This window comes from Blastomyces gilchristii, assembly GCF_000003855.2.
Source record: "Blastomyces gilchristii SLH14081 genomic scaffold supercont1.18, whole genome shotgun sequence".
NCBI lineage: Eukaryota > Fungi > Ascomycota > Eurotiomycetes > Onygenales > Ajellomycetaceae > Blastomyces > Blastomyces gilchristii.
In genome coordinates this window covers 607,262-631,738 of record NW_003101665.1, presented here as the reverse complement: position 1 = coordinate 631,738, position 24,477 = coordinate 607,262, and the positions used below count along the sequence as shown (strand labels likewise).

Here is a 24,477-nt window from a genome sequence, read left to right as displayed (position 1 = left end):
GTGAGAGGGAAGCTTGTTTGTTGCATCTAGGTTATCTATTTTAATCTCCATACTAACGAGTGATTATCCCAACCCAGGCTCACTATGTCAGAATACTGGAAGTCCACGGTGAGCCCACATATCCTTCTTCTCCCCCCTCCCCCATCAAAAACTTCCCCTCCACCGCTCGCGCAAGTAAAAATAACCAAACCAAACCCTCCATTCCAGCCGAAATACTGGTGCAAGCACTGCAAAACCTACGTCCGAGACACGGCCTTCGAACGCACGCAGCACGAAGCCACAGGCAAACACCAGGGTAACCTCAAGCGCTTCCTCCGCGACATCCACCGCAACAACGAGCGCGACGAGCGAGAAAACCAGAAAGCGAGGAATGAAATACATCGCCTGAAGGGGGTTGTCTCCGGATCGCCCAAGACGGGAGATCAGCAACAACGCCCGCCTTGGAAACGCGGGCTAGGTGCTGGTTCAGCTACGGGTGCCAATGCAGAACCGAGCGCATCTCTCTCTGCAAATGCAGAGCAGCGGAAGCGTCAGCTGGCGCAGCTGGTGGAGATGGGAGTAGCTATTCCGGAGGAGTTTAGGGGGGATATGGCGCTGGCGGGGGATTGGAAAGTTGTTGAGACAACAGCGGGAAATAAAGACCGGGCGGAGGCAGATGCTGTGGCTGGGTTGAATGTCGGGGTCAGGAAAAGGAAGTTTGAAGTGCAGGAGGAGGAGGAGGCTGCGGGGGAGATAGTCATAAGGAAAGGTTGGGGGTCGACGACACGGGAGTTCCCTGGCAAGGAGAAGGAGGAGGATCTCGATGCGTTGTTGGAAAGGACGACGGAGTTGAAGAAGAAGAGACGGGAGACGGAGACGCCGGATGTTAAGGCGGAGGGGAAAGAAGATATCATTGATGGTGAGCATGAGGATGTCGCCAAGAAGGATACTCCTAGCCCTAATGATGGAGATATTCTACCGGTTAAAAAAGAGGAAGCGGAGGGTGGACCAACTATGGTTGGAACCAAATATGAGGGAGAGAAGGGTGTATCGAGGTCGGTTCGTGAGACTCCGAAGGAAACTGTTGAAGAAGCCGTCCCTGCTGTGGTTTTTAAGAAGCGCAGACCGAAGCACGCCAGGTGAATTGATTAATCGCCTAGATACGCAACATCGCTAGGCGTGCCACTATTTACTCGGATGAAATTGACATCCCTTCCTTGGTCAAAGCCTACCAATATACCTATGCGGTACGGTACATATAGGCAAAGGTACTCGAACTCGAGGACCGTGAAACGTGCCCACCGCGACTTGATTACCCGTTCCTGAGCTATACGACTCGAAAAGACGATCTGCGGTTTTACCAATGCAGAGCAGCCTTCATTTCTATGATGGTGAACTAATGAGGGTATCTGATACTTTGGAAATATATTAGCTCGTCCCCATTACTTGGAGGGGCTCTCTACCTGGGAAGTCTTAGGGTGCAAGCAAGAACTCCCGCCTTCTAGGTAGCGCCATCACGCATTTGTGAATGAATGATGAAGCAGTTAGGTCCACTGCAAAATTCTGCTAAGGCTGTATTAATACTATCTGCTATTTTGAGCTCCTCAAAAGCTCGCACCAAAACACTCCCAATATGTCCATTAAGAACCAGGATATATAAAATAAATTATATATAAATAACTGCTGTTTAAAGATGTAGCCAGATGGTTGTCCTTGTGTATAGAGAAAATCTGTTTCTGATATAACTGGCGCGTAAAGGTATTTTTACGACCACAGCACGGTGATATAAAAAATTTCCACCAAACCAAACCGCGACGGAGAACACGTCTATTCAAAAACCAGGCATCCATTCCAATAGATAAATCAGCAGTTGTTGACCACCTCCTTACTGTGTATATCCCATCTCCCATCACCCGTTGAAATCGTCGCTCTGCCTTGGCAATTGCCACTTGATTTTTTTGCGCTCGCGGCCAGCTAAATAACTTAGTTGCTGTAACTATCCATCGCCCGCCAGACTCGCAGCCACCACCGTTCGTCGCACTGGAAGAAGATCCCGCTGTGGACACAGAGCAGAAGAACGTCTGTGGTCAAAAGAAGCTCTCGGCTGGCTCACCTTTACTTCTTCTTCGCTTATCTAGGCCCTATTTTACCCCAGGTACGTTGGTCCATAACAGGCGAGAGGCTGCGGTGACTTGGCTTCTCGCTTGAGCTGCCCGTGCCTCTCTCCTCTGCCCCAATCAAATCGGCGTGTTTCGTTTCCCTCCGCTTCATTGTCCCGTTTTCTCTGCTATTCCTCCGTAGGGACTGTTGGGTCATTATTGGTGGTTTTCTCGTTGTTGTTCTTTTTTGCTGCCGATTTTAAATCATGTCAACGCTGCCTGTTGCCACGGGCGAGGCGCATTTCTCGCATTTTCGCGACCGCGAGCTTGCCTCTTGCGCCCATCGCTATAGCTTGCATCATAAACTTACTGATGGCTGCCCCAATTCGAGCCCTAGATGATGCCTTTTCTCGTCTGCTTGATGTCTCGTTGGTTTTGTGTGTGATTTCTTCTTGTGGCGAGCCTGATTGCGATCGAATACTTTACGGCCAGCATTCAAAAAAAAGTGCTTCCCGCAGCATTCATCGCTGAGCATCCCAGGCGTTATCCGTCAGATACAATTACTCATTACTCATAGATTCATGTCGCGTTGCAATGCTCTAACTAATACATCGAGCTACAGTGTTTCGAGTCTAGGATCCCATGCGCTACATATTCATCGGATTTCGATGAGTCCGCCATCGTTTTCCCTCTCTCACCTTCCACCCTCCATTCGAGTCCTATCCTCCCGTTGAGATCAATGCGTGGTGCTATTGCCGCACTATAGGCTGTTGCGATCGCACCTGTCGTGACTAGACATACAACTGGGCTCCTCTACGGCAAGAGAGTGTTGTGTGCTTGCGGGTTCGGAGCAGAATGCCAGAGACTGTGCCACCGCCCACAGGGCCCTCAACAACGGACACGGCTCCCCAAAAAGAAGCAGAACCATCGCCAAATCATCATAACCCAGCTGCCGCAGTATCGGTGTCTTCTGTCACCAGCCAAAATGTCGCACCTACATCGAGTCCGCCCGTCAACTACTCGCCCTCAACCCAGCCGGCCCACGTACAACCTCCACCACCGCAGCCACCACAACAACAGCAGCATATGGATCCCGTACATCAGCTTCAGCATTACCAGCCTCCATCAGCGAATTCGCAGGCGACAATGAACCAGAACCAATTAAGCCTACCTCCAATTCAATCAATCGAGAACCATCCCCAAAGTCACCAGATTCCGCAGGCGCATTCGCAAACGTCCATCGGCTCTTCCGCAACCAATGCTCCAATGAACATGCCTCCACCGAATATCCCCCAATACTATACCATGGCTGGAACCATTCTCAGTCCTGATCTGTATCCAATGACGGGCGAACCAAACCGAGGTTTGTCAAGTGGTCGACACAAGAAGGAAGTAAAGCGACGGACGAAAACGGGTTGCCTTACCTGCAGGAAACGCCGAATTAAGGTAAGAGGAATAGCATTTAATTAACAGCATAGAGTTCTGCACAGATAATTATGTTGTAAAGTGTTGGCTCAGGGATCCTTTTTTTGTTGCGTTTTTTTATTTTGCTCCCCCGCATTCTGGCTGCATGGACGCTCGCTTAGAGCATCGCTTAACAAAAAAAGCTACATCACTCTCCCCTCATTGTCCGGCCTCTTCTTGAGAGCTTTGAAACTCCTTTAGCGAATATCCTTTTATTCACTTGACACGCTGTTTCTTGATTTGTTCTCAGCTTTCGTCCTGGTGCTCTGTTCTTGCTTTGTTTGTGAATCTCTCGCCGTTCACTGTCATCAAGCCCCTCTCTACTCTCTATACATTTATCCACGCTAACCGGAGCTCTCCTTAACTGTATACAGTGTGATGAGCGACATCCCGTTTGCAGGAATTGCGAAAAAAGCAAGCGTGATTGCCTTGGGTACGATCCGGTGTTCCGACCGCAGCCGGGCACTTCAGCCCTGCAGCCTGCCCCCTCTCAACCATCGGTACTAGTATCTCCTCAAGGCACCCCCGTGTATATCAGTGCTCAGAATTCCTTGTCCGGAGGGCAGTCCTTTGCGCATCCGCCCTTACCGACAGCAAGCCCATCATCTTCTCCTTCAGTACATCAGTTCGATTACGGAACTGCAATTGACCCTGCCTTGGAAGGAGTCGCGTCACACACCGGTACGCATCACACTAGCGAAGGGGGTCAAACGCCAGCTTCGATCATGTATGGGGCTGAGAACCTAGAATGTAATGTCCCTTCATGTCCCACCCAATTTCTCGTCTTGTACTAATTCTCATTCTTTGTATAGTAAAACCTATGAAGGTTGTAGATCTCCTCTCCGTACGAGGGTACCTCTCTCCACCACCAGAAATCACGACAATCCCTGCACCGCGAGTAGAAGAAATCAAGCTAGTCTACATCTCGTATGCCGTCGCTATTGACAAGTTCCTCGAATGCAACTGGTTCGAAACAAAGGGGATGACCCATCTCTTGGCAAATCCCCGCCTTTTATCATACTACTCTGCCCTCTTAGATGGCTTCAATGACCGCAATATCCACGACCCTGCCGTTTTGGCGCGCGTTGAGAGTCTCGAAGCCTCTGTCATCTGGGAAACATTAACATTAACCCGCGTCGCTCGTACCAAAGAACCAGACACGAACGGAAGTGGCACCACAACAAACACCACGGATGTCGAACTCCTATACGCTGTGAAGCGACTGGCCGTCTTCGAAGCCCTTGTAACCGGCACATACCTCGATACAAACCCAGTAAGCCTAGATAGTTACCCAGAATGTGACCCGGCACACAGACTCCCCGGCATCGGCAACCAGATAAAAGCCCGCGAGATTGATTTCTGGGAATCCGTCGGCCGCTACCTTACCATCCCTGAAGACGACCCGAATGCCCAAAAACGAAAAGAGGAAGCCCTGACCACGTCTCGCAGGCTGCTGGATACGTTTGAGAACCGCGATGTGATCTATTCCATCGCCATTGTGCGGCACATTGCTAAATTCCAGCCGCGAAAGCTGAAGCAGACGACCGCCAGTACGGATGAGAAGGATGCTGCAGCCAAGTTGTATGTTGCTGTTAGGTTCCTTGAGGATGAGAGCCATGGTAAGGGGACGAATCAGGTTATTAAACGGTTGTGTGGGATGGTTGTTAAGTATTGGGAGGATTCGCCGGGGGCGTCGTGATTATGTTATGATCATGGCTTCTTTTCCTCTTTTTCTCAAGTCAAACTATATGAAAATGGGCTATTCTCTCTTTTACTTTGGTTCTCGTCTCCTGTCCTAACTATAAATGAAATGGCTGGGTTCTATTTTCTTTCGTCGCACTTTGTGCGGTATATCATTTGCTTATTTTATTCCTGCCAAAATACCTACTGTCTTATTCCACTATCTTATATTGTTATTTGTTTTTATACGTCCTGTATAACAGAAAGCAATTGTTTTAACACAAATGTTTTAGTGATGAATATTTGATTCTGATTCCGCCCCTTTTTTTTACTTCTCCCTTGCCTTCCATTTCCCTGGTACGCACATACTTTATTTCGTTGTGGGTTTCTCCATCAAATTCTACCCCATCTTCCACCCTTCCCTCCTCTCTCGATCCATTTTTACTTTTTGGTTAATCAAGACTAAAAACAAGCATGGCAGCAAAAGCGGGCCTTCTTCTTTTTGTGTTTGTTGTCTTTCTTTTCTTCTTGGAGACTAATGTGTAGCGAATGGGAAGGCCAGGGCCGGACTGGCACTGGACCTGGACCTATCTGCCTCCATTCTCTCTCTTCTGCAATATCGATTTTTATTTTATAAATATATTATTATTACCTTTTGGCTTAATAGCAATTGGTAGACCTAGATATGTTTACTGTCCCAGTTACGGCGCGCGGACGGAATATGTAAGGATTGGTTTGACGGAATCTTTCACCGTGTCGGTTCGCGATGTTTACTCATACTCACAACAGCTAGTCATTTTCCATGGCCTATTTTTAATTTTTGGACTGCACAATAGGAAGAAAAGATGTGGTGGAGAATCAGAAAATGGCTGTGATGTATAGAAGTTTGAAGTTTCTTTTTCTTTTTCTTTATGTTCTTTTATTTTCTTTTTTGTTTTCTTCTCTTTTCTTTTGTTTTTTTCCAGCGCAGTCGGCGCGAACACACAAAAAGAGCATTGGGCAACAATTATGCATATGCACATAACACGTCCGTGCATGCGTGGTGTACGTACGATTGCCGTTGTATATCTAGACATAAATTTACTAATAAGATAAAAAGCAGCCTTTCCACCCTTTTTCTCGCATAGTTAGCGAAACCGCCCCCGATTTCTAGTTGCATATTTTTTGCTTTTTCGGTCCCCTCACACATTTTTTTACTTAAAGCCACATATTTCCAGTGTATACATATGCTCCGCATAGGTGTGAATGTTTATCTAAGAACAAAAAGGAAAGAAAAAAAGGTGTAAGGGATAATAAACGGTTGAAAAAATATAAGTTTAAAGGGGAAAAAATGCCGAATCTCACAACCACATCTCCGCTTGTTCGGGAACTGGAGATTTCAACTTCCCCTTTTCAATGGCTAGGCGCACATTGTCGATCGCCCATTCCTCCATGGCAGTTTGGGTCTATTATATACAAAATTGGAGTCAGTAACCGCGGCCCCCTAGTGTGTGGAGAGGGGGGAGAGGAGAGGGGGTCGGAATTTCGGTAACCTACCTCGACGGTGTAGGTGCCCATATGTGGCACAAGCATGACATTCGGGTTGCGCAAGAGGCCCGGGTGCACGTTGGGCTCGTCCTCGAACACATCTAGACCGACGGAGAGCACCTTGCCACTGTCCAGCGCTTGGACCATGGCATCTTCATCAATGACGGCGCCGCGGGCGGTGTTGACGACCACGACGCCTTGTTTCATTTTGGCGAATTCGGCGTGGCTGATTATGTGGCGGGTGGTGCTCTGGGGAGGAATTAGCAAAGGAGGAAGAACCTAATCTGTATATGTGTTTGTCCAAAGGGCGGGAATAAAAGTGGTTGATATTGTTGGGAAGCACAGATGGGGCACAATGGCGGGTTGGAATTCAACCCAACAAGAGGAGGGAAAAGAAAGGAAAAGAAAGAAAAGAAAAGAGACGTACATTCAGTGGTAAATTCAAACTGATCACATCGCTCCTTCTCAATAATTCATCGAAGGATACGTACTCCGCGCCGTCGGCAAGCTCATCACTCAATTTTCTCCGGTTATGGTAGATAATCTTCATTCCGAAGGCTTCAGCCTTCTTTTTCAAATTCCGGCCGATCCCTCCCATGCCTAGGATTCCGAGAATTTTTCCTTGCGGATCATGGCCTAGCTTTGGGACTGGCTGGCCTTTCCATTTTCCTTCTCGCAGGGCCAACATGCTCGTGTTGAAGTTGCGCAGGGTCCCAATTATCAGGAACATGTTTACATCTGCGGTTGCGTCGTCGACGGCTGTTGGAACATTGGAGACCAGTAAAGGTGGCGAGCGCGCGCTGCAGGCATGAACGTCGATTTGGTCATATCCAGCTCCTGGGAGACATTGTCAATATAGTGTGTCCAGAATGAGAAAAAGCGAGGCCATATTGGATCAAAGATAATCACTATCTGACGGGAGAAACATGCGCGCATATTGCAAAAGTGATGAAAATGCGCAGATCATACCGCAATGTGCAAGATATCTCAGCGACTTGGGCAGCACATTGACCAATTCCTCATCAATGAGACCTGTGATGCTCGACGACCCAAAAGTCCGATAAGCCACGAGGACGCCATCGAACTTGCCGCTGCGGCATTCCTGGATGAATTCTGCGCGATTGGTAGCCTTTGTCTCGACGAGTTCTGCAATATCTGCCAGACTTGCCCAGGTCGAATGGGCACTTTGCAGTGATAAACATAAAGGCAGAACAAATCAGCATAGTCCCAAAGAAACACATACGCGGCGACACGCAACATGGGGCTAAATCCTAAGTCTCAAAAGGCGGAGGCTTTGTGTTTGAAAAAGAGGTTTGGGAAATGAGGAACAATGGCGGCTCAATTGAGGTAAAAGTATACCATCATAAACATGTCTAACACCGTAATTTTCTGCAAAAATGTAGGCATAGATAGCACCGATTGTCCATTATGGGGATGGGAGGAGGGGCCGCGAATAACGGGAGGATGGGGCACAAAGACTCACTGGTCTATCTCGCCGAGAAGTAGCGCCTTGGGCTTGCTACTGGAACCCATAATAGCGGATTGCGTTACTTAGAGCTTGCTTCTATCTTCGATCTGTTAGAAATTGTCTATCGTGGTATGAACATAGGGATGTTGTGAGGAGAAGACAAATTAACGCACTGGTCTTATCTAGTAGCTATGCAAGTTCAACTGGGCTTGACACCCGAGTGAATCTGCAACCGCCAGCAATTATATATAAATAGAGACGCCTCAAATGACTGAACAGAAACGGGATCTGGTGGAATTGGGCCGTGTATGGTCGGGGCGCAGGTATTTAGAGGAGACAGAGAAGTTCAGAGAGCAGCGTAGCCTACAAGGTGTCTTTGTATAAACTTTATACAAGCGATATTTAACTCGGCTACACGGGACTCGGGACGAAATATGCAAATAGAAAAAAAATAAAAAGAAAAAGAAAAGAGAAGAAAAGAGAAGAAAAGAGAAAAGAGAAAAGAAAAAGAAAAGGCGCGCAATTCTTTTCTTGCAGACGGCGGGTCTCGGGCATAACAAAATGTTGACCAAAGGTAAAACATACAGCAACAGGATCCCACAGTGCACGTTATGAGGGGCGTTGGGAGCGGAATGGGATGCCATCCATTCATTGCCTTGTACTCCGTAGTGGCGGATCAAGGCCCTGTATGATTATTGATGGGAGGTTCATCGCTGTGCATGGTATATACACTAGTTGATTTTTAAGGCAGTGAAAAAGCGGTTATTGGTACGGCGTAAGTTGTAACTAGACATTAAGGAACTAGCTACACTACTCGGCCGAATATGAGGACTTTTCAAAAGAAGGAATGGCTCGACATTGCGATGGGATGGGATAAGAGATAAGAAATGAGATGGATAGATATCTGGCCATGATACCGTCCGAATTCACGGGCGGGATGTTGTCGGCATGAAAGATATAAGAAGATCGATATAACTGACCCGTTTGATTCCCCGAATTAACCCTTCATACGTAAAATACACAGCAGAGCCCTCTTTTTAGCACATTGCCAATTCCCGTCGCCTAATGCACAGTAAATTATACAAGAGAAGTCAAAAAATGAGCAGATGGAGAAGGAAAGAAAACGCTATCCCAAGTATAGGAATCCAAATCGTTCACCCCTCTGTCAACACCCTTGTCCAATCAAACTTCTTCCACCGCTTCCTAAACCCATCAACTCTCTCATCACCTTCCTTCCGCCATCGTCCTTGCCGCTTGATCACATCCGGCTCCAGGTCCAGCATGCCCCCTATAACCTCCCGGGCAAATAAATCCCCACGGGGCCACCGATTGGCATCCTCAACGATATGGCCCAGCCCACCATCCAGCTCAAACCACACATGAAAATACGGCATCTCCTTCGCGATGGTGCGGCGGAACGCTAACTTCCCCATCCCCGCGCGTGCCTGTGCCAGCGTGTCGATCAGCTTCTTATGCTGCGTCCACTCCTCGTCGGCGGCGAGGATGGCTTCCTTGAAGAAGGCTGGCGAGGTCTCGCCAAGACTGTAAGGGAGAGGAACGACTTCCATGGCAGCGTGTCGGTGACGCTGCGGCTGTGCTGCGTTCTCGTAGAAGATTACATCCCGCCCTTGGTCGTGATACATGCGCGTTAGGCTCTTCATGAAGTTTCGGATCTCCTCCCATTCATCATCGTCGCATTCGAGGAGGTTTCTCCGGTGTTGGATCGGGACGATGCAGGCGCTTCCCTCGCTGAGCTCCGGCTCCGTAGGGAGAGTAAGATATACTCTGGTTGCCAATGACACGACAGGGGCAAGGGGAGGCGTTTCTGTGTCTTCGCGGTAGCAGAGTGGGCAGCTATCGAGGATGCGGTTCATCTTTTGGAATTCATTGATCGCTGTATTTTTGAGGTTAATTTCTGATTTTTGTACGCGTTTAGCCAGCTTCGCGGCATTTTCGTCCATGTATTCGAGGTCATTCTAGAAAGTGAAAAGCAGGAGGATTAGGACTCATATATCGGTTTTTTAAGAAGAAGGAAGCGTGGGACATGATGAAATACTCACATCGAATTTGGCATCTTTAGCAATCCTCTCCGCAAACCGTTGTCCCTCCCCTCCGGCTTGGCCACGAGTCCTACGCTCCTCTCGCACCATATCCTCAATTGTAATGTCTTCATTTTCCTCTACTTGACCTCTTTCCTTTCCTCTCTTGTTCTCAACTGGCCTAACTTCCGGCCTTTCACCTCCGGCGAGCAACCTATTTTCCATAACCCCAAGGACCACCACATCGGGATTTTTTCGATTCGCCATAGATTCCACTGCAGCGTTGTATTCCGCCTCGAGTTCTGCTGCATTCGGCGCCTTCCGTAGCTTTGCTTTCATTATCTGCGCTTTCAACCTATTTAGATCCGTAGAATTGAGTTGTTTAGTCTGCTGTGGGACTATGGGCTTGGGTTCAACAGATTGTCCTGGGTGCAACTGTAGATCACTTAGCTCCCCCTCGCCCCTCCGGACATCTCTGTCCTCTCTCTCCCTCAAACCACTCTGCAGCTTTCTCTCTTGGTAAAGTTCTCCGCTAGGCTTATCCTTACCAACATAGCCATTGCCATAAATCTGCCTCCTCTCCAGCTCAATCTCCTCCTCTCTCGCATCATCGAAAGAACGGAGATCCCCAAACCGCTCAATAGCAATATCCTCAATCCTGGCCCCCGTTTCTTTTGCCTGTCTATATACAGCTTTCAGCTTCGTCATCCGCCATTGGGAGCCAGCATCGCCAAACGTATAGTCCACCTCATGTTTAACCGGCTCCTCCATCCCTCGTTTATCAGTCTCAGGCTCCTCCTCTTCATTAATATCATGTAAATGGCGATTAAGCTCCCTCTCATGTAATCTAAGCTTGTAATCCACCTGGAGCATCCGCTTTGTGGGAGATTCCTGCTGTTGAGGCTTGGGCCGCTGAACGTAGTCTATATCCAGTGTGGAAGGAGCTTCCATCCACGAATCGCGCTGAAGTCCTTGCTCTTGTTTATGAATTGTTGGTGGAGCGGTATTTGATGCTGTTGGATCAGGTTCTTCACCCTTCCCACTCTCCTCGCGCCTTGATCTGTGTTTATGTGGACGCTCGCAATCCTCACCACTGTTGCTGCTGGAGCAGTGGGAGCGTTTGCGTCTGTGTCTGTCTTCATCCTCATTTTGGGAATTGCTGTGTCGGGACGAGTGATGACGGCTATGGTGATGGCTATGGTAATTGGAGGAGTGGCTATCTCTGTCTCTGTTTCTGTCACTGTCTCGATCTCTATGTTTGTCTCTAGATCTGTGCCTGTCGCGGTCCCTGTCACGGTCCCGATCCCGATCCCGGTGCTTCTCTCGATGCTTTTCCTTGCTTTTCTCGCGCTCCCTTTCCCTCTGACTTGCAGCCAGCTCCTTTTCGAAATCCTCCAATGTCATATCCTCTTATTTCCTTCTCTCTGGCTGGTCCAAATTGTGTGGATGGTTGGTATTTTGAAATGTCGAACGAGGTTTGTTGCCTCACAGCCAAAAAAGAGGTTGGGTTTGTCCTGAGCTCCCTGGAATGACGTTGTTCGATTTTTAAATATAAATAATAAGATTCAGGCCTGGCTCAATTTCTCCTCACAACAAAACAACCACTTTTTTTGTCTTCATCATAAATATTTAAACCCCCACGCTCAATTTTTGCTTCATCACCAATACAAAATCGATACTATTAAATATATCGTCACACTATTCCGCGCTTATATCAACATCAGCAATCTGCTGAGGAGAGACAGCGACCAACATGGCCCCCCCCGTTGCCGTCGTCTGCGTCGGCATGGCTGGTGAGAAACAACCCCCCTTCAGAGCAATAGAAACACTCAGGCGTCTCATAACAGGCTCCTCGTATGATCCTAACTATAATAAATCCCCAGGATCCGGTAAGACGACCTTTATGCAGCGTATAAATGCACATCTACACTCCAAACATAAACCTCCCTACGTCCTCAACCTCGATCCAGCCGTCCACGCCGTCCCCTTTGAAAGCAACATCGACATCCGTGATTCGATAAACTACAAAGAAGTCATGAAACAATACAATTTAGGCCCCAACGGCGGTATCCTCACGTCACTGAACCTATTCGCTACAAAAGTTGACCAGATAATATCGATATTGGAGAAGCGTGCCTTTCCCCCACCTCCCAACCCCAATTCTAACTCTGGGACCGATCCTTCAAAACTAAGCCAGACTCCACAAAAACCCATTGAACATATCCTCATTGACACACCGGGCCAGATTGAGGTGTTTGTCTGGAGCGCGTCGGGGAGTATTTTACTAGAGACATTGGCCTCTTCATTCCCGACAGTTATTGCATATGTGATTGATACCCCACGAACAAGCTCAACAAGTACATTTATGAGCAATATGCTGTACGCGTGCAGTATACTATACAAGACAAAACTGCCTATGATTCTCATCTTTAACAAAACAGATGTGAAGGACGCGGAGTTTGCAAAGGAGTGGATGTCAGATTTTGAAGCATTTCAGACAGCACTGCGTGAGGAGGAGGAGGCTGGTGCATTTGGTGGAGCTGAAGGAGGGGTGGGAGGCATGGGAGGTGGAAGTGGTTACATGGGCTCCTTTTTAAATAGTATGAGCTTGATGCTGGAGGAGTTTTATCAACATTTGAGTGTGGTTGGTGTCAGTGCTATGACAGGTGATGGGGTTGATGAGTTCTTTGAGGCAGTGGAGGAGAAGCGGAAGGAATTTGAGCGGGATTATAAACCTGAATTGGAAAAGAAGAGAAAGGAGAGGGAGATGGTGAAGGAGGAGAGGAGAGAGATTGAGCTGGGGAAATTGCTGAGGGATATGAATGTTTCTGGCTCTGGGAGGCATGAGGGGGTGGGTGGGAAGAAGCAAAGAGAGGAGCCAGGGACTATTTCAGAAGCAGAAGATGATGAGGATTCAGATGAGTATGAGGATGTGAAACCTGGTGAGGATGATTTTGTTCGAAGGGATGATGGTGGGCTTGAGGAGAGATATAAGCATGCTCTGGAAGAATCGGCCCCAGGTCAATCAGACCAGGAGCAGAGCTCTGCAAGATATCTACACTCAAGTAATATTGGATGATAGGGGTGATTTGGATTTGAATTATTTGATATATTGCACTCTTAATGGGTTCCTCTTGCCCTCTTCATCCACAGCTCCCGCTTAGCGGGGGATCTGTGCCTGGCATGTTTTCTTTTATGATTCTACATGCTTCAAATATGGTTGATATGCTCACTTTGTCTTCAAAATGGAAGATAAAAGCAACACTCAGTGTTGAATTTAACTGATGACTATGGACTAGTGTAAAGAAAATATTGTTAATTGTTTTTTCTTCACAATCTTCTTGAGGTTTTTTTTCGTCGGAGGCTCAGATAAGCTGGATGTAGCACGTACTGGAATTATACATAGATAGATATACAATTGAATTCTCCTTTCCTCCAAGCAACGTCATTAGTATTTAACTATTCTTACCTATTTCAAGTACGATGGTAGCTCTATTGTAGCTAATACATCAAATTCGCTATATGATGTCATAGTGTACTTTCACTTTTTGCAACAAAACTATCGCAGCCTTCATTGATTCCTGCTTCATTCTCAACCATCACTTCACGTTTGTATACAGACACTACAAATTACAATCCATGAAGAGACCTCTGAATGGTACCCCTGAGTTTCTGTGTGGAAAGTGAAAATAAAAAGTTTCATTACAATTTCAGCAGCAGTAAACCGAGATAATTAACATGTTGGGATAAACAACTCAACGTTAGATTCATTGCACTCACGATGGATGTATGTTGAATCAATTTACGGCAAGGGTAAACTACACTGAACCAACACTGACACCCTACAAATAACATCTATACAGGTTTTCTACGCATACACATACAGCACGGCGGCATGGCTAAGCCTGCAAGGCATCCCACTGGTCGCGACCCCCAAGATGATCATCATGATTCTGCTTGATGAAGCACGCCCGCCTTCGAGTAAACCCCCCACTCCGCCCTAGCATATCCCCCGCATCAAATAAAAGATGGAAAGGGGATAAAACTAAAAGATGGTTCACTAATCTATCAATCAGTGCTTGAAATCTACTTCGCCCGCTGCTTCGGCCTAAGCCTCCTGGCCATCACTGCCATCACCATCGTGCTCACCGGCTCAATTCCAATATCCTCATCCGCCTCCTACTCCGTCTCTGCGGAAGAAGACGACCCCAAGGCGCCCTACGCCGTCCCCACGATGCTCATGTCATCCATATTCCATGCCTCGTCGGCATTCTACACATATGCCTGGTACCATACAACAGGTCAGATGAGCTTTGCGCTGGCAATGGTGGTGTATGGCGGGCTGGCGTCAGTGGGGCTGTGGTGTTTGTTGTTTGCTAGTAGCGCTGGGAGAATTAGCAGGAGGACTGGGGCAGATAAGAGGACGTCCGGGTTCCCGTTTAAGAACGAGGAGGCGGATAAGAAGCGGGCGCGGAAGGTGTTGTAGGCGGCCCGGCTGGGCTTATGGATGCTTATGGGTGGATATGGAGGTTTGGAAAGATGCGCATGATTTTTCCCACTGTTATTAATATTTAATGATAGTCAACATGGTTATGTTATTTTTTGCCAATCCAGGCTTCAAAGAGCTGAGAGAACTGCTTCCCCTCAGCCTTAGTGTCTTTTGCCGTCATGAGCTGGAGTTTGTATACAAGCCCAGAGAAGCTGATCCCACTTCACGATGCCGTTGGTAGAATATCATCAAAGGATATATCAATTCTGCTGGGCCTCGTCGGCGTTTAGCTGACTTCTAACAGGCAGAACGGGAGAAAGGCAGGCTGGTTTTGTATTTACGCTTAATGTCAAACCGTACGGATTACAGACACATCAAGACACATAGACAAGAGGCATATTGTCTTCAGCAATGGCGCAATACGGAGTATAGAGCCTGGAATAGATCGCGTATCGTATCGGTATGGACATGGAATTCAAGCTTGTCCCTTTGACACTAAATAACTTAATATCTAACTTACCAAACTAACGAATTAAACTCCGCCTGTTCTCGTGCCGCTTCAACCTCCGCATTTTCCAGCAACAAAGCTCACCAATAAACCCCCCCGGGACAAGCCTCGAGTGTCCGCGCCTATTCGCACCCCGAGACACAACGGCTATCTGGTGAAGCTGCCATGGAGAACCAGGATGTCCAGCTGCAGGACAACCTGCGCCGCCTCGATGCCAGAGAGGACATCCAGGCGCTGCCGACAGGACCCGGTCTGACCTCGAGAATCAACAGCGACTTCGAAGCAGCAGCAAACGCTGCCGGCGGGTCTCAGCCGTTTAATGTGCTTCCGGCGGCGACGGTTGATATGCATCAGTCTTCCGTTGCGGGGCAAGCTGGTGAGAGCTCTTTTTTACTTCCGCCGCTCTATCTGTAGCTATGGAATGCTTGCGTATATGGGAAAACTACCAATCACCAATCCCGAAAGATAAAAATAAGGGAAAAGAAAATAAGAAAAGAGCCCGGCCAACAGAATAAGTTATTTATTCCTCTTGCTCCAGCTTCAAAATCTAACATATTGATTCTTCTAGAGACACTTCTCGACAACAATACAACCCCTCAGCCGGTACAGCAACAGCGCCCGCACCACCACAACAACGACCACCAGCAACAACAACCATCACAAACGCATCATGCGAATCACCATACTCCAAACAATGGCTTCCTCGAACACAGAAACAATGGCGCGGTCGATATGCTGCAGCATCTCCAGACCCCTCTCCCGCCTCATCTCCTAAACCAGTTCCACAGCACCCCGCCTCATATGGGCAGCGGCGCAAACGCTTCAGATCAATCGCCATCGTCCCCTACTTCTAGTAAAGGAGAGTCCTATTTTAAAAATATGAAACTGATCCCTAATCCGCCCGATCTGAAAAAATGGCGAGAGCGACTATTCAATGTTGAGGATACGATCGTCTTGAGTGAAGAAGAGTGCGTTGGGCAATGTTGCCCTCTACAACCTATTCGTCTCCATATCAAAAAGAACATTTGCTAACATCTATATATGTAAAACACATTTTTAGATTCCAAACCTACTTCCCCCACATCGACAACGTCTACTCTCACCGCTCTACCCAGAAATATAAACGCAAACTCTTCGTCTCTCACTACTGGGACTGCCGCCTCAAGGGCCGACCACCCGGAACCCCCAAGTCTCGCGACCCAAACAAAAAGAAGCGCAAGCGCACAGCCCGAGAGCGCGACCTTTGCGACGTCAAGATCAAAATCACAGAATATTTCCCTGGAGCCCTGACTACCCCACCGGGCTTGAGCCCATCAATCCTCTCCATCAATTCCCCACACCCCACAAGTACAACTACGGCGGCCGCTCCAGCTGGATCTGATATGCAGACTCCTGCTGGCACCACCTCTCTCGCCCCTACGGACCAGAGTAATGGAGCGCCGGCCCGTGTCGCAAGCCATCAGTCCCAGTCCCAACCACAGCCAACGCAACTACAATACCCGTTCGGCGTTCTAGCGCCCAGCGCGACGTTGCCGGAAGGCCATCCTGGAGCAGCGGGTGCGAGGTACTATACCATCCAGAGAGTAAATGGGAATGGGGGCAATGGGAGGGCGGATGGGATTGGCGGGCCACATCGACATACGCTAGAGGAGAGTGATCGGATTAAGAAGAATAGTGTGCAGCGGCATCTGCTTAAGGAGGAGAAGGAGAGGAAGAGGGCTATGGTGAGTTTTATTTTATTTTATTTTATTTATTTTTCTCCTGTTGTTTTTCTACTACAAGTGACTTGGTTTGGCGGTGTTGTGTGGAATGGGTAAAAGTGGACGATGGAGATCATCATTGACTCTTGATACACGTAATATGTGTACAACTTTCAAGTTTCAATTCTAGAAGGGACATGGGTTGGACATTCGTTCCTTAACACCCCATATACAACACGGAAAATTATTCTTTGTCCAAGACTTTCGTTTCCGCTATATGTTATAAAGAGGAAAAAGGGGAAAAGAAGGACAAGATATCTAACAACACCCAAAAGGCGCAGCAGAAATCATACCACAAGAAGGCCTCTGGCCCCGCTGCCGTAACGGTCAAAAAACACGCAAGAGAATCAGACCTAAAGCTCTTCGGAAGTTGTTTCTGGTATGTAAAAAATAAAATATACATCTCGCTTCGACAATTATCTACATTCCCCCTAACCGCGCCCCTACCCCATCAATACAAATAACAAAAACAACCACTTCCGCTCCTAACACAATTCACAACCCAATATCGTGGCCTTTTTCATGAAATACCGACCCTCGAGCGCTAACTCGTCGACTTTTCTTGTTTCACCAGTCCGTTCGTCCAGCGTGTCTGGATTGCCTTGGAGGTCAAAGGGATTCCTTACCAGTACATCGAGGTTGATCCGTACAACAAGCCCGAGTCGTTGTTGGAGGTTAATCCGCGCGGTTTGGTGCCCGCCATCCGCCAGGGAAATTGGGGGTGTTATGAGAGTACAGTTTTGCTAGAATATGTATGTTCCCCCCCCCCCCCCCTCTTCCATTCCTTTCAACAAGGAAAGCCAGCTGCTAGTGGCGGGTAATTTAACATATCCCTTTCTTTTGTTGACCAATCCCTCTATTGTCCCTTTACTTAGCTTGATGATCTCGAAGCCGGTAATCCTCTCCTCCCACCAAGAGACCCTCAGCTACGTGCCCATTGCCGCCTATGGGCCGATCATGTTAGTATATTTTTCAATACCTCCAAACTCCCCTCGGTCTTCACTCCTCATCGTCCTAATTAAATTTGCCCTTTTCAATTTTCCCAGGTAAACCGCCACATAATCCCGACTTTCTATCGCCTCCTCCAAGAACAAGACATACAAAAGCAGACCACGCACTCAGAGGAGCTCCAAGCCGAAATCAACAAACTCGTCAACGCCTCGCATGTCCACGGGCCTTTCTTCCTCGGCCCCGCCATCTCCTACGTAGATATCCAATTCGCGCCCTGGATGCTAAGACTCAGTCGTGTGCTCAAACGATATCGCGGCTGGCCGGATCCTGAGCGGGGGAGTCGCTGGGAAGCGTGGGTGGATGCTGTGGAAAATGACGAGCATGTCATAGCCACGACGAGCGCGGATGAGTTGTATTTGGATAGTTATGAGCGGTATGCTGGTGAGTTTTCTGTGTGTAGATTGTCGCTTTTTGTTGAAGCTCCGCGTTATGCTCGTGATTGATTGATTGACTTCTTGTAGAAAATCGGTCTAATACGTCACTGCTGGCGAATGTAATTAATGCGGGGCGGACCTTGCCATAGCTGGCGTCCATATGGTTCCTGAGCGGTCGTGATGGATGGCGTCATATATATATATATATATATTTATCGTTTCTCTGTTGTTTCAGGTGGTATCTTCTTCTAGCATTTCCGGAACGAGAACAGGCGCTGGCGTATTTTCTGGGTACTGGAACTGGATTTTGTATGGTATGGGTTTCTCGTTCTTGGTGAGGTCGCGTATATGTCGATTGAGTAATAGTTCTTTGTCGTCGTTGGTCCTCTCCTTCATCCTGTGTCCATCTTGCATCGGATATCCTGACTTCGTCACGCAGAACGAAAAAGTATAAGTCTTTTGCTCAATTGATCAACAAACCATGCAACACGCTTAAATAGGTTGGTTTGAATGAAGTTGATTAACCAAAGACTTTGCACCGCGCGGGCTGAATCCAAACCCCCCTCGTCCACTCCCATCTGGGCCCCTTGGAGTTCTAAGTGGCATCTGTTGCTGCTGCGACTGCTGCGGCTTCTCCTGCACTCGTCCGTTCTCCTGCCCATTATTTACATAATTTTGCCTCCTGTCCCCTCTCTGCCCATGCCCCGAAGTCGATCGCGTAGGGTAATTAGGATCGTATAGCTGTCTATTAGATTTATTATTATTATTGTTGTTGTTGCTGTTGTAATTGGCCGATATCTCCTTCCTCTCCCGACTCTCCTTGCTGCTGGCATTATGCCGGCCGGCTCTCCCCTTGCCTCTCGTACCAAGACCCTGCCTATGAGAATGGGAATGATGATGAGGATGATCCTGTGACTGTGACTGTGATGGTGGCGGTGTTGTGCTCGTGCTACCCGGCGAAGAGGCCCCCGAGCCAGCCCCTGACGGACTCCCAAACAGCCGCTCTCTTACTTCCTCGTATTTGCGCTGTCTCTCCTCCCGTTCCCGCTCGCGTTGTGCCTGCAGCTCTTCCGGTGTTAATTTCGGCCCTTCCTCTCCGTCGTCATCATCGTCACCGTCGTCATCGTCGTGGTTAGGTAAAAAATCTGGAGGCATTGCGATGGTGGCAGTGGCGCCGGTAGCGGGGGAGCTCATGCCGGAGACGGAGAGGTGTTGGATACCTGCCATTGTAGCGTCAACGGCACCCGACGCGGATGAGGACGGAAATGGGGAGACGGCTGAGGGTGATTGAGATTGCGAGTGTTGGCGCTTGGCGAGTTGGGGTTTGCGGCTTAGGACGGTGACTGGCGGCTTGAAGTCAGATCTGAGAGGGACGGAGGCGGCCCGTGATTCGAGGAAGTGGAAGGTTTGAGGGGATTCTCTGTTGCGAAGGTGGATGGGGTTAGCTTGTTTGTTTCGCTTCTTGTTCATTTGACAGACATATAGTAGTGAATGGTACATAGGGAAACTGAGTGTTCGGAGGCTCTAGTTCTCGTGTATTGACCGGATAGACATACGCTTCAGCCCATAGTTGGCGATTGAACTCCGCGTGCTGAGCTCTTTTCTGGGCTTTTATGGCTCGAGAAGATAGCTTTTTCTCAGGTGCCGGTGCTGGTGAAGGTGCCGCCACCCCATCTTGCGCATGCGGTTCAGACTTTTCTTATATTAGCATACGATGCAAAACAGCTACCAAGCCTAAATAGAGGAAAAGATGAAATTCAAAGGCATAATCATACATCAATCTGGGCTTCCCAATTATCATCCCACGCGTCTGGCACCTTTGCGGAGGTTCGTGCACTCATGGCGGGAAAGGCAGTGGGGGTTCAGTACAAGGTCGAGGAAACCAAAAAGAATAAAATGACGTCTACAAAGATAGAAATAATATACGGTCATTTATGAATATTGAGAAGTGTGTCAAATAGAAGCGGAATGGAGGTGTATACAGGAGTTAGCGGCAGTGATACATACCTCTCCCTCGTGTGCTGGAGAAAGAGCTGAGGTTGAAAACGGTTGGCGTTTTTTGGGTTGCCACCAAAACGCGGGCTGCTGGCCCAGCCGCGGTTGGCGCCCACATATCCTACACGTGATCTACTAGCTACTTCATCCATTTCGCAACCCCAAGCTTCGAGAGCATCTATTGTGTTCATCCATAGTGATATATTCACTCTCATTATATGCGTTTCAGATACAGGATCCCCGGTACTCGTTACTCACGCATATCCGCAATGTCTGCAGGTACAAGACCCTTCCCCAGATTCCCCACCACCTCCGAGCATCCCCGCCACCCCGTAAGGGCTCGCGGACACATACAACATCTAAACAATTACCCGAAATCATCTCTGACCCAACGTTTGTAATGTTATTTCTAGACCCAGAAGGCGATTCCGAAATGCTCTCCTCTTCCGAATCATCGCAAAACAGTGAACCTCAAACCCCCACCGGTGGCCGAATTGCTGACGCAACCTCCAACGTCCCCAGCTCAGAGCTTTCACCGCCAGGTTCGCAGGATGCCGCTGGCGCAGTGTCTATGAAGATGGAATATGACGATACCCAAGCCGATTACGCAGTAGTAACACCCTCACAGCATAATTCAGGGGATGATGCTGCTGGCGGTGACACGTGGGACCACCAAAGCTCTGAAATATCTCGAGCCGAGCCCGGGTCATCGTGGAAAAATAAGAAGGCAGAGGAGGAATATCAGAGAGTTTTAGAAATGGTGGTGGATCGCGATTTTAGCTTAAGTGAGCGGATAGCATTGGTTTTGCTCTTGTCTTGATGTGACAAGCTTTCATGTTGCTGACTGACATTTGAAATAGAGGAATTTGGGGACCCATTTGACGACCGAGATATGGTACAACAATGACAGTATGGGATATGCCACTGGTAAGTGGACTGAGTGTTTCGAGGCGGACGTTGCAGGCACTATTTGATTTTTTAAACATGCCTTATAGTTTGCTCTGAGCGATTATCTTTCGCTGCTTCTCCCACTTGGACTGATATTTTATTTCCCTCTCAGAATGCCTAAACGAATAATGTTTTTTTGTCATGAATGCGGATAGAGAGCAGGCTCAACCGCAATATAGCAATGTCCTTGTACGGTCGCTGACGTATCGTTCGGCGATCTCAGCTCAATCCAGAACTTGACTTTACTTCACCTTCTTTGCAAACTCAAGTTGTCAGAGCAAGGTAGATGGAAAGCCAGGTCGGCTTTAGTAAATGACATCACAGCCAACTGCTGGGCTCAGCCTAGCAGATTTAAGGCCTAAGAATCCTGCGAGGCGCTCCAGGTGCCCCTTTACATCCGGCGTAGATACAAAAACTTCCACATAGCAAGGGCAGGAATAGACCTCACCCCCTGATTTTTAATTCGTCTACAGCGTAGAAAAGGCTCTAAATAATCCGCTGCTGATTGGACGTGGTTGGCCCAGCAACGGGCTCGTCAGTCTTAGGCACACTTGATTGGCGCCAACAAACCCAAAGAATTCTCCTGAACTTCACGGTCAAATAATAACAATCATTGTATTCACGGATACTCCGGCGCGTTTTCTTATCCTTGTCTTTCTTACGCCTACATATTTACGGGATACAAATATTGGCTATGTGTGTTATTCGCCATACACTTCTTCCCGTACACACGTTGTGACCTCCCTTTGTTGACAGGGAAACGACGACACGAGAGAAATACTCGCAAGGCCCGCCCACCAGCGTCGCACCCTCACGCTCTACGAAATGGACCCTTCTTTTCTGCCTTCTCCAAAAAGGTATGCCATACATTACTGCTTAGAGTTTCCATATATACATTCGTGACCCTTGTCGCGTTGGCAAGCAAGCCCTACACGCAACTCACCAGCTACATATTGCTTATATTAGCGTATAAACATCACACTGTGACCTGACTTGCTGACAATTCTCTTGCTTGCAGACTTAGGGGGAGAAGCCGACTATCATCGTCCACAGATCGCTTCAAATTCACCCCAAAAGCTGAATCGAAGAAAGCGCCCCGACTCTGGGATCGCAAGCCCATGACCCCTTTTAAATCTCGCTCCAGGTCCCACAAGGTCTGGAAGCGGTTCCTGGCCTCTTCGTTCAATCATGTTGGCGGAGATAGTGCAGACCACGACGCATTTCTTACTGAGATCAACGAATCATCTACGCTCCGAGGTGTTTTACGAGGAGTCAAAAGACGTTGCACTGCAGCTTGTGTTGGGGTGGAACGAGGAAGGTCCTTTCTGGAAACAAAATGGGAGATGGAAGATATGGGTTCCCGGAAACGTGAGGATTGTTCTATTTCTTATTCATACCTTGTCGCTGCCCGTGCTAGGCTTCTGCGGAGGTTCTAGTTAACATAATAACAGGAAAATGCGTCCCACAAATGGAAGTTTGCAGGAGGGAGATCATCGAAGACCCATGTATCGTTCCCGATGCCGATGACATCAGACAGAACAAGCACCTTGACGACCACGAGTGCGTTGAAGAGCAGAAATTCGTGAATCAAAACTACTTTGGCTTGGATTTGTTAGCTGTACAGCATGAGAGCACATCTGTAGCCTCACGCCAACCTCATGTAAATGAATTGTGGGATCCTGAAGATCCCGTTAGACTTGGAGAGCAGGACCGAAACATTTATCCTTCGACTATGCGAGAATCAACCGGCACGCTGGATCGAGAAAATCTTGAGTCTGGCGATCAGGTTGCACCAGACTTATTACTCGATGCAGAAAATGCATTCCTCACTACGGCAAAGATCGAGAAAGTGGCTGAGGAAGCAGTAGCGCCCTTGGCAATACCCCCGAGCCGATTATTGTTTCCAACCCTAGAAGGCGATGACGCCGACTTCATAACTGACTTCTTATCCCAGGCGCAAGCCAAGCGGGCCGCCGCTAAATCTACCTTGCCGAGCAAAGAATCGGAAAACGCTGGCTGGGAAGGGCCGACCCGATCTCCCACACCAAGCGCGCGCGCGCGAAGGGTTTTGGAAGACTTGGATAAAAATTCCCCTTCATCTCCAAGGCAACAAGTATCGCCTTCGAAAGTGAGACAGGTTCCAAGATCACCCTCCCCGAAACCGCCTCCAGCAATTGATCACGAACTAGAGATTGAGAACGAAGAACAAGCCCAAAGAATCCGCGGTGAAACAGAAGAAGACCTGCAACAGCCGAGAGCAGGTACTCCATGGCGAAGAAGCACCCGCAAAATTATTCCAAGAACCCAACGGTATACACCTACTGTACCGAATCATATCCCTGTTCGCCGTTCCAACGGTACCGAGTTCGTATTTTTACAACGTTCAGAGGAACAACAGCTATCTCTAACGACCAAGGCCAACACCAGGCGTAATAAAGGCGATGCTCAGTTCCCCTGTTTTGTACTTCAAGCGATCAATTCACAAGAATACGAACCTTTTGGTGTTAACAATGAGGAGACAGGTGATCCTGTTTCGCCGAAGAAGTCCCGCCGCAAGCGGATACGGATTGTCAAGAAAGTGAAGTGGGACGAGGAACATCTTGTTCGATACGAGGGAGAGCTATTCAATAACGATGAACACGATTGGGAAATTAGCGAGGGGAACTCTTCCCAGAAACCCGCCATATCACATGTAGCCAAACGAGAGAGAAAGAAGAGGAAGGATGAGCCTGCCAAACCACCCGCTTCGACCCACTCCGATCCGCAGCCGGCGAAATCACCAACGGCGACGAGGAGGGTACCGAGGCTAGGATTCAGTGATTCCCGCAGCACTAACCACAATAATAGTGGTTTGGCCGTAGCCAGTACCACTGCTACTACGAGGGGCACCGCAACAATTGCATCATCGCATCCAGGGACGCCGATTCAAAGAAAGAAACTTGCCCCGAAATCTCCGAAGGCGCTTCTGTTTAAGGTTTCGGATCCGAAGACCAGCACGGCCACGGCTACGGCCAGCAGGAGCTCTGCTCCCACTACACGTGCCGCGGCTAGGAAATTCGGTGGCTCGTGTCTACCAAGGCATACAGGGAGAACGAAGGTATAGCAGTCGATGTAGTGGGAGTGACACGCTCATGTT

General features: G+C 48.4%; 11 protein-coding genes across 12 annotated transcripts; 7 read left to right on the top strand and 4 right to left on the bottom strand.

The window, feature by feature from the left end:
* Positions 1 to 12: 12 nt before the first annotated feature.
* On the top strand, positions 13 to 1,776 carry BDBG_07264 (U1 zinc finger domain-containing protein). The gene is made up of 2 exons (XM_002622266.2): positions 13 to 108; positions 208 to 1,776. The coding sequence occupies exons 1-2, from the start codon at positions 85 to 87 to the stop codon at positions 1,120 to 1,122; spliced, it is 939 nt and encodes a 312-aa protein (XP_002622312.1). The 5' UTR covers positions 13 to 84; the 3' UTR covers positions 1,123 to 1,776.
* On the bottom strand, positions 1,660 to 3,606 carry BDBG_17585 (uncharacterized protein). Its single transcript, XM_031725272.1, has 4 exons — positions 3,503 to 3,606; positions 3,250 to 3,387; positions 2,449 to 3,182; positions 1,660 to 2,328 (listed from the first exon to the last, which is right to left on the bottom strand). The coding sequence occupies exons 3-4, from the start codon at positions 2,611 to 2,613 to the stop codon at positions 2,110 to 2,112; spliced, it is 384 nt and encodes a 127-aa protein (XP_031580076.1). The 5' UTR covers positions 2,614 to 3,182; positions 3,250 to 3,387; positions 3,503 to 3,606; the 3' UTR covers positions 1,660 to 2,109.
* On the top strand, positions 1,777 to 6,380 carry BDBG_07263. 2 transcript variants are annotated; one of them, XM_031723012.1, is made up of 4 exons: positions 1,777 to 2,134; positions 2,701 to 3,524; positions 3,917 to 4,292; positions 4,355 to 6,380. In XM_031723012.1, exons 2-4 carry the CDS (start codon positions 2,934 to 2,936, stop codon positions 5,239 to 5,241), a joined length of 1,854 nt encoding a protein of 617 aa, XP_031580075.1. In that variant the 5' UTR covers positions 1,777 to 2,134; positions 2,701 to 2,933; the 3' UTR covers positions 5,242 to 6,380. The 2 variants fall into 2 exon arrangements, with proteins under 2 accessions (XP_031580075.1, XP_002622311.1); XM_002622265.2 differs by having other exon boundaries at positions 1,777 to 2,515; positions 4,355 to 6,309.
* Positions 6,048 to 8,732, bottom strand: BDBG_07262 (D-3-phosphoglycerate dehydrogenase). Its single transcript, XM_002622264.2, has 6 exons — positions 8,391 to 8,732; positions 8,233 to 8,313; positions 7,719 to 7,933; positions 7,177 to 7,586; positions 6,759 to 6,998; positions 6,048 to 6,667 (listed from the first exon to the last, which is right to left on the bottom strand). The coding sequence occupies exons 2-6, from the start codon at positions 8,280 to 8,282 to the stop codon at positions 6,563 to 6,565; spliced, it is 1,020 nt and encodes a 339-aa protein (XP_002622310.1). The 5' UTR covers positions 8,283 to 8,313; positions 8,391 to 8,732; the 3' UTR covers positions 6,048 to 6,562.
* Positions 8,733 to 9,371: 639 nt separating this feature from the next.
* Positions 9,372 to 11,660, bottom strand: BDBG_07261 (cell cycle control protein; the record flags this gene model as incomplete). The annotated part of the gene is made up of 2 exons (XM_002622263.2): positions 9,372 to 10,193; positions 10,278 to 11,660. The coding sequence occupies 2 exons, from the start codon at positions 11,658 to 11,660 to the stop codon at positions 9,372 to 9,374; spliced, it is 2,205 nt and encodes a 734-aa protein (XP_002622309.1).
* A 5-nt stretch (positions 11,661 to 11,665) lies between these two features.
* BDBG_07260 (gro-1 operon protein 2) lies at positions 11,666 to 13,716 on the top strand. The gene is made up of 3 exons (XM_002622262.2): positions 11,666 to 11,758; positions 11,826 to 12,049; positions 12,140 to 13,716. Exons 2-3 carry the CDS (start codon positions 12,010 to 12,012, stop codon positions 13,333 to 13,335), a joined length of 1,236 nt encoding a protein of 411 aa, XP_002622308.1. The 5' UTR covers positions 11,666 to 11,758; positions 11,826 to 12,009; the 3' UTR covers positions 13,336 to 13,716.
* Positions 13,717 to 13,829: 113 nt separating this feature from the next.
* Positions 13,830 to 15,183, top strand: BDBG_07259 (uncharacterized protein). Its single transcript, XM_002622261.2, has 3 exons — positions 13,830 to 14,043; positions 14,120 to 14,237; positions 14,333 to 15,183. The coding sequence occupies exons 1-3, from the start codon at positions 14,038 to 14,040 to the stop codon at positions 14,740 to 14,742; spliced, it is 534 nt and encodes a 177-aa protein (XP_002622307.1). The 5' UTR covers positions 13,830 to 14,037; the 3' UTR covers positions 14,743 to 15,183.
* Positions 15,184 to 15,266: 83 nt separating this feature from the next.
* On the top strand, positions 15,267 to 20,088 carry BDBG_07258 (glutathione transferase). Its single transcript, XM_002622260.2, has 8 exons — positions 15,267 to 15,629; positions 15,822 to 16,221; positions 16,314 to 16,977; positions 17,289 to 17,392; positions 17,588 to 17,765; positions 17,889 to 17,972; positions 18,060 to 18,405; positions 18,486 to 20,088. The coding sequence occupies exons 1-8, from the start codon at positions 15,419 to 15,421 to the stop codon at positions 18,545 to 18,547; spliced, it is 2,049 nt and encodes a 682-aa protein (XP_002622306.1). The 5' UTR covers positions 15,267 to 15,418; the 3' UTR covers positions 18,548 to 20,088.
* BDBG_07257 (uncharacterized protein) lies at positions 16,994 to 20,447 on the bottom strand. Its single transcript, XM_002622259.2, has 3 exons — positions 20,174 to 20,447; positions 19,955 to 20,091; positions 16,994 to 19,818 (listed from the first exon to the last, which is right to left on the bottom strand). Exons 1-3 carry the CDS (start codon positions 20,237 to 20,239, stop codon positions 18,891 to 18,893), a joined length of 1,131 nt encoding a protein of 376 aa, XP_002622305.1. The 5' UTR covers positions 20,240 to 20,447; the 3' UTR covers positions 16,994 to 18,890.
* Positions 20,448 to 20,662: 215 nt separating this feature from the next.
* Positions 20,663 to 21,470, top strand: BDBG_07256 (uncharacterized protein; the record flags this gene model as incomplete). Its single annotated transcript, XM_031723011.1, has 3 exons — positions 20,663 to 20,672; positions 20,807 to 21,178; positions 21,454 to 21,470. The coding sequence occupies 3 exons, from the start codon at positions 20,663 to 20,665 to the stop codon at positions 21,468 to 21,470; spliced, it is 399 nt and encodes a 132-aa protein (XP_031580074.1).
* A 696-nt stretch (positions 21,471 to 22,166) lies between these two features.
* On the top strand, positions 22,167 to 24,444 carry BDBG_07255 (uncharacterized protein; the record flags this gene model as incomplete). Its single annotated transcript, XM_002622257.2, has 3 exons — positions 22,167 to 22,198; positions 22,360 to 22,709; positions 22,793 to 24,444. The coding sequence occupies 3 exons, from the start codon at positions 22,167 to 22,169 to the stop codon at positions 24,442 to 24,444; spliced, it is 2,034 nt and encodes a 677-aa protein (XP_002622303.2).
* Between the last annotated feature and the right edge of the window lie 33 nt (positions 24,445 to 24,477).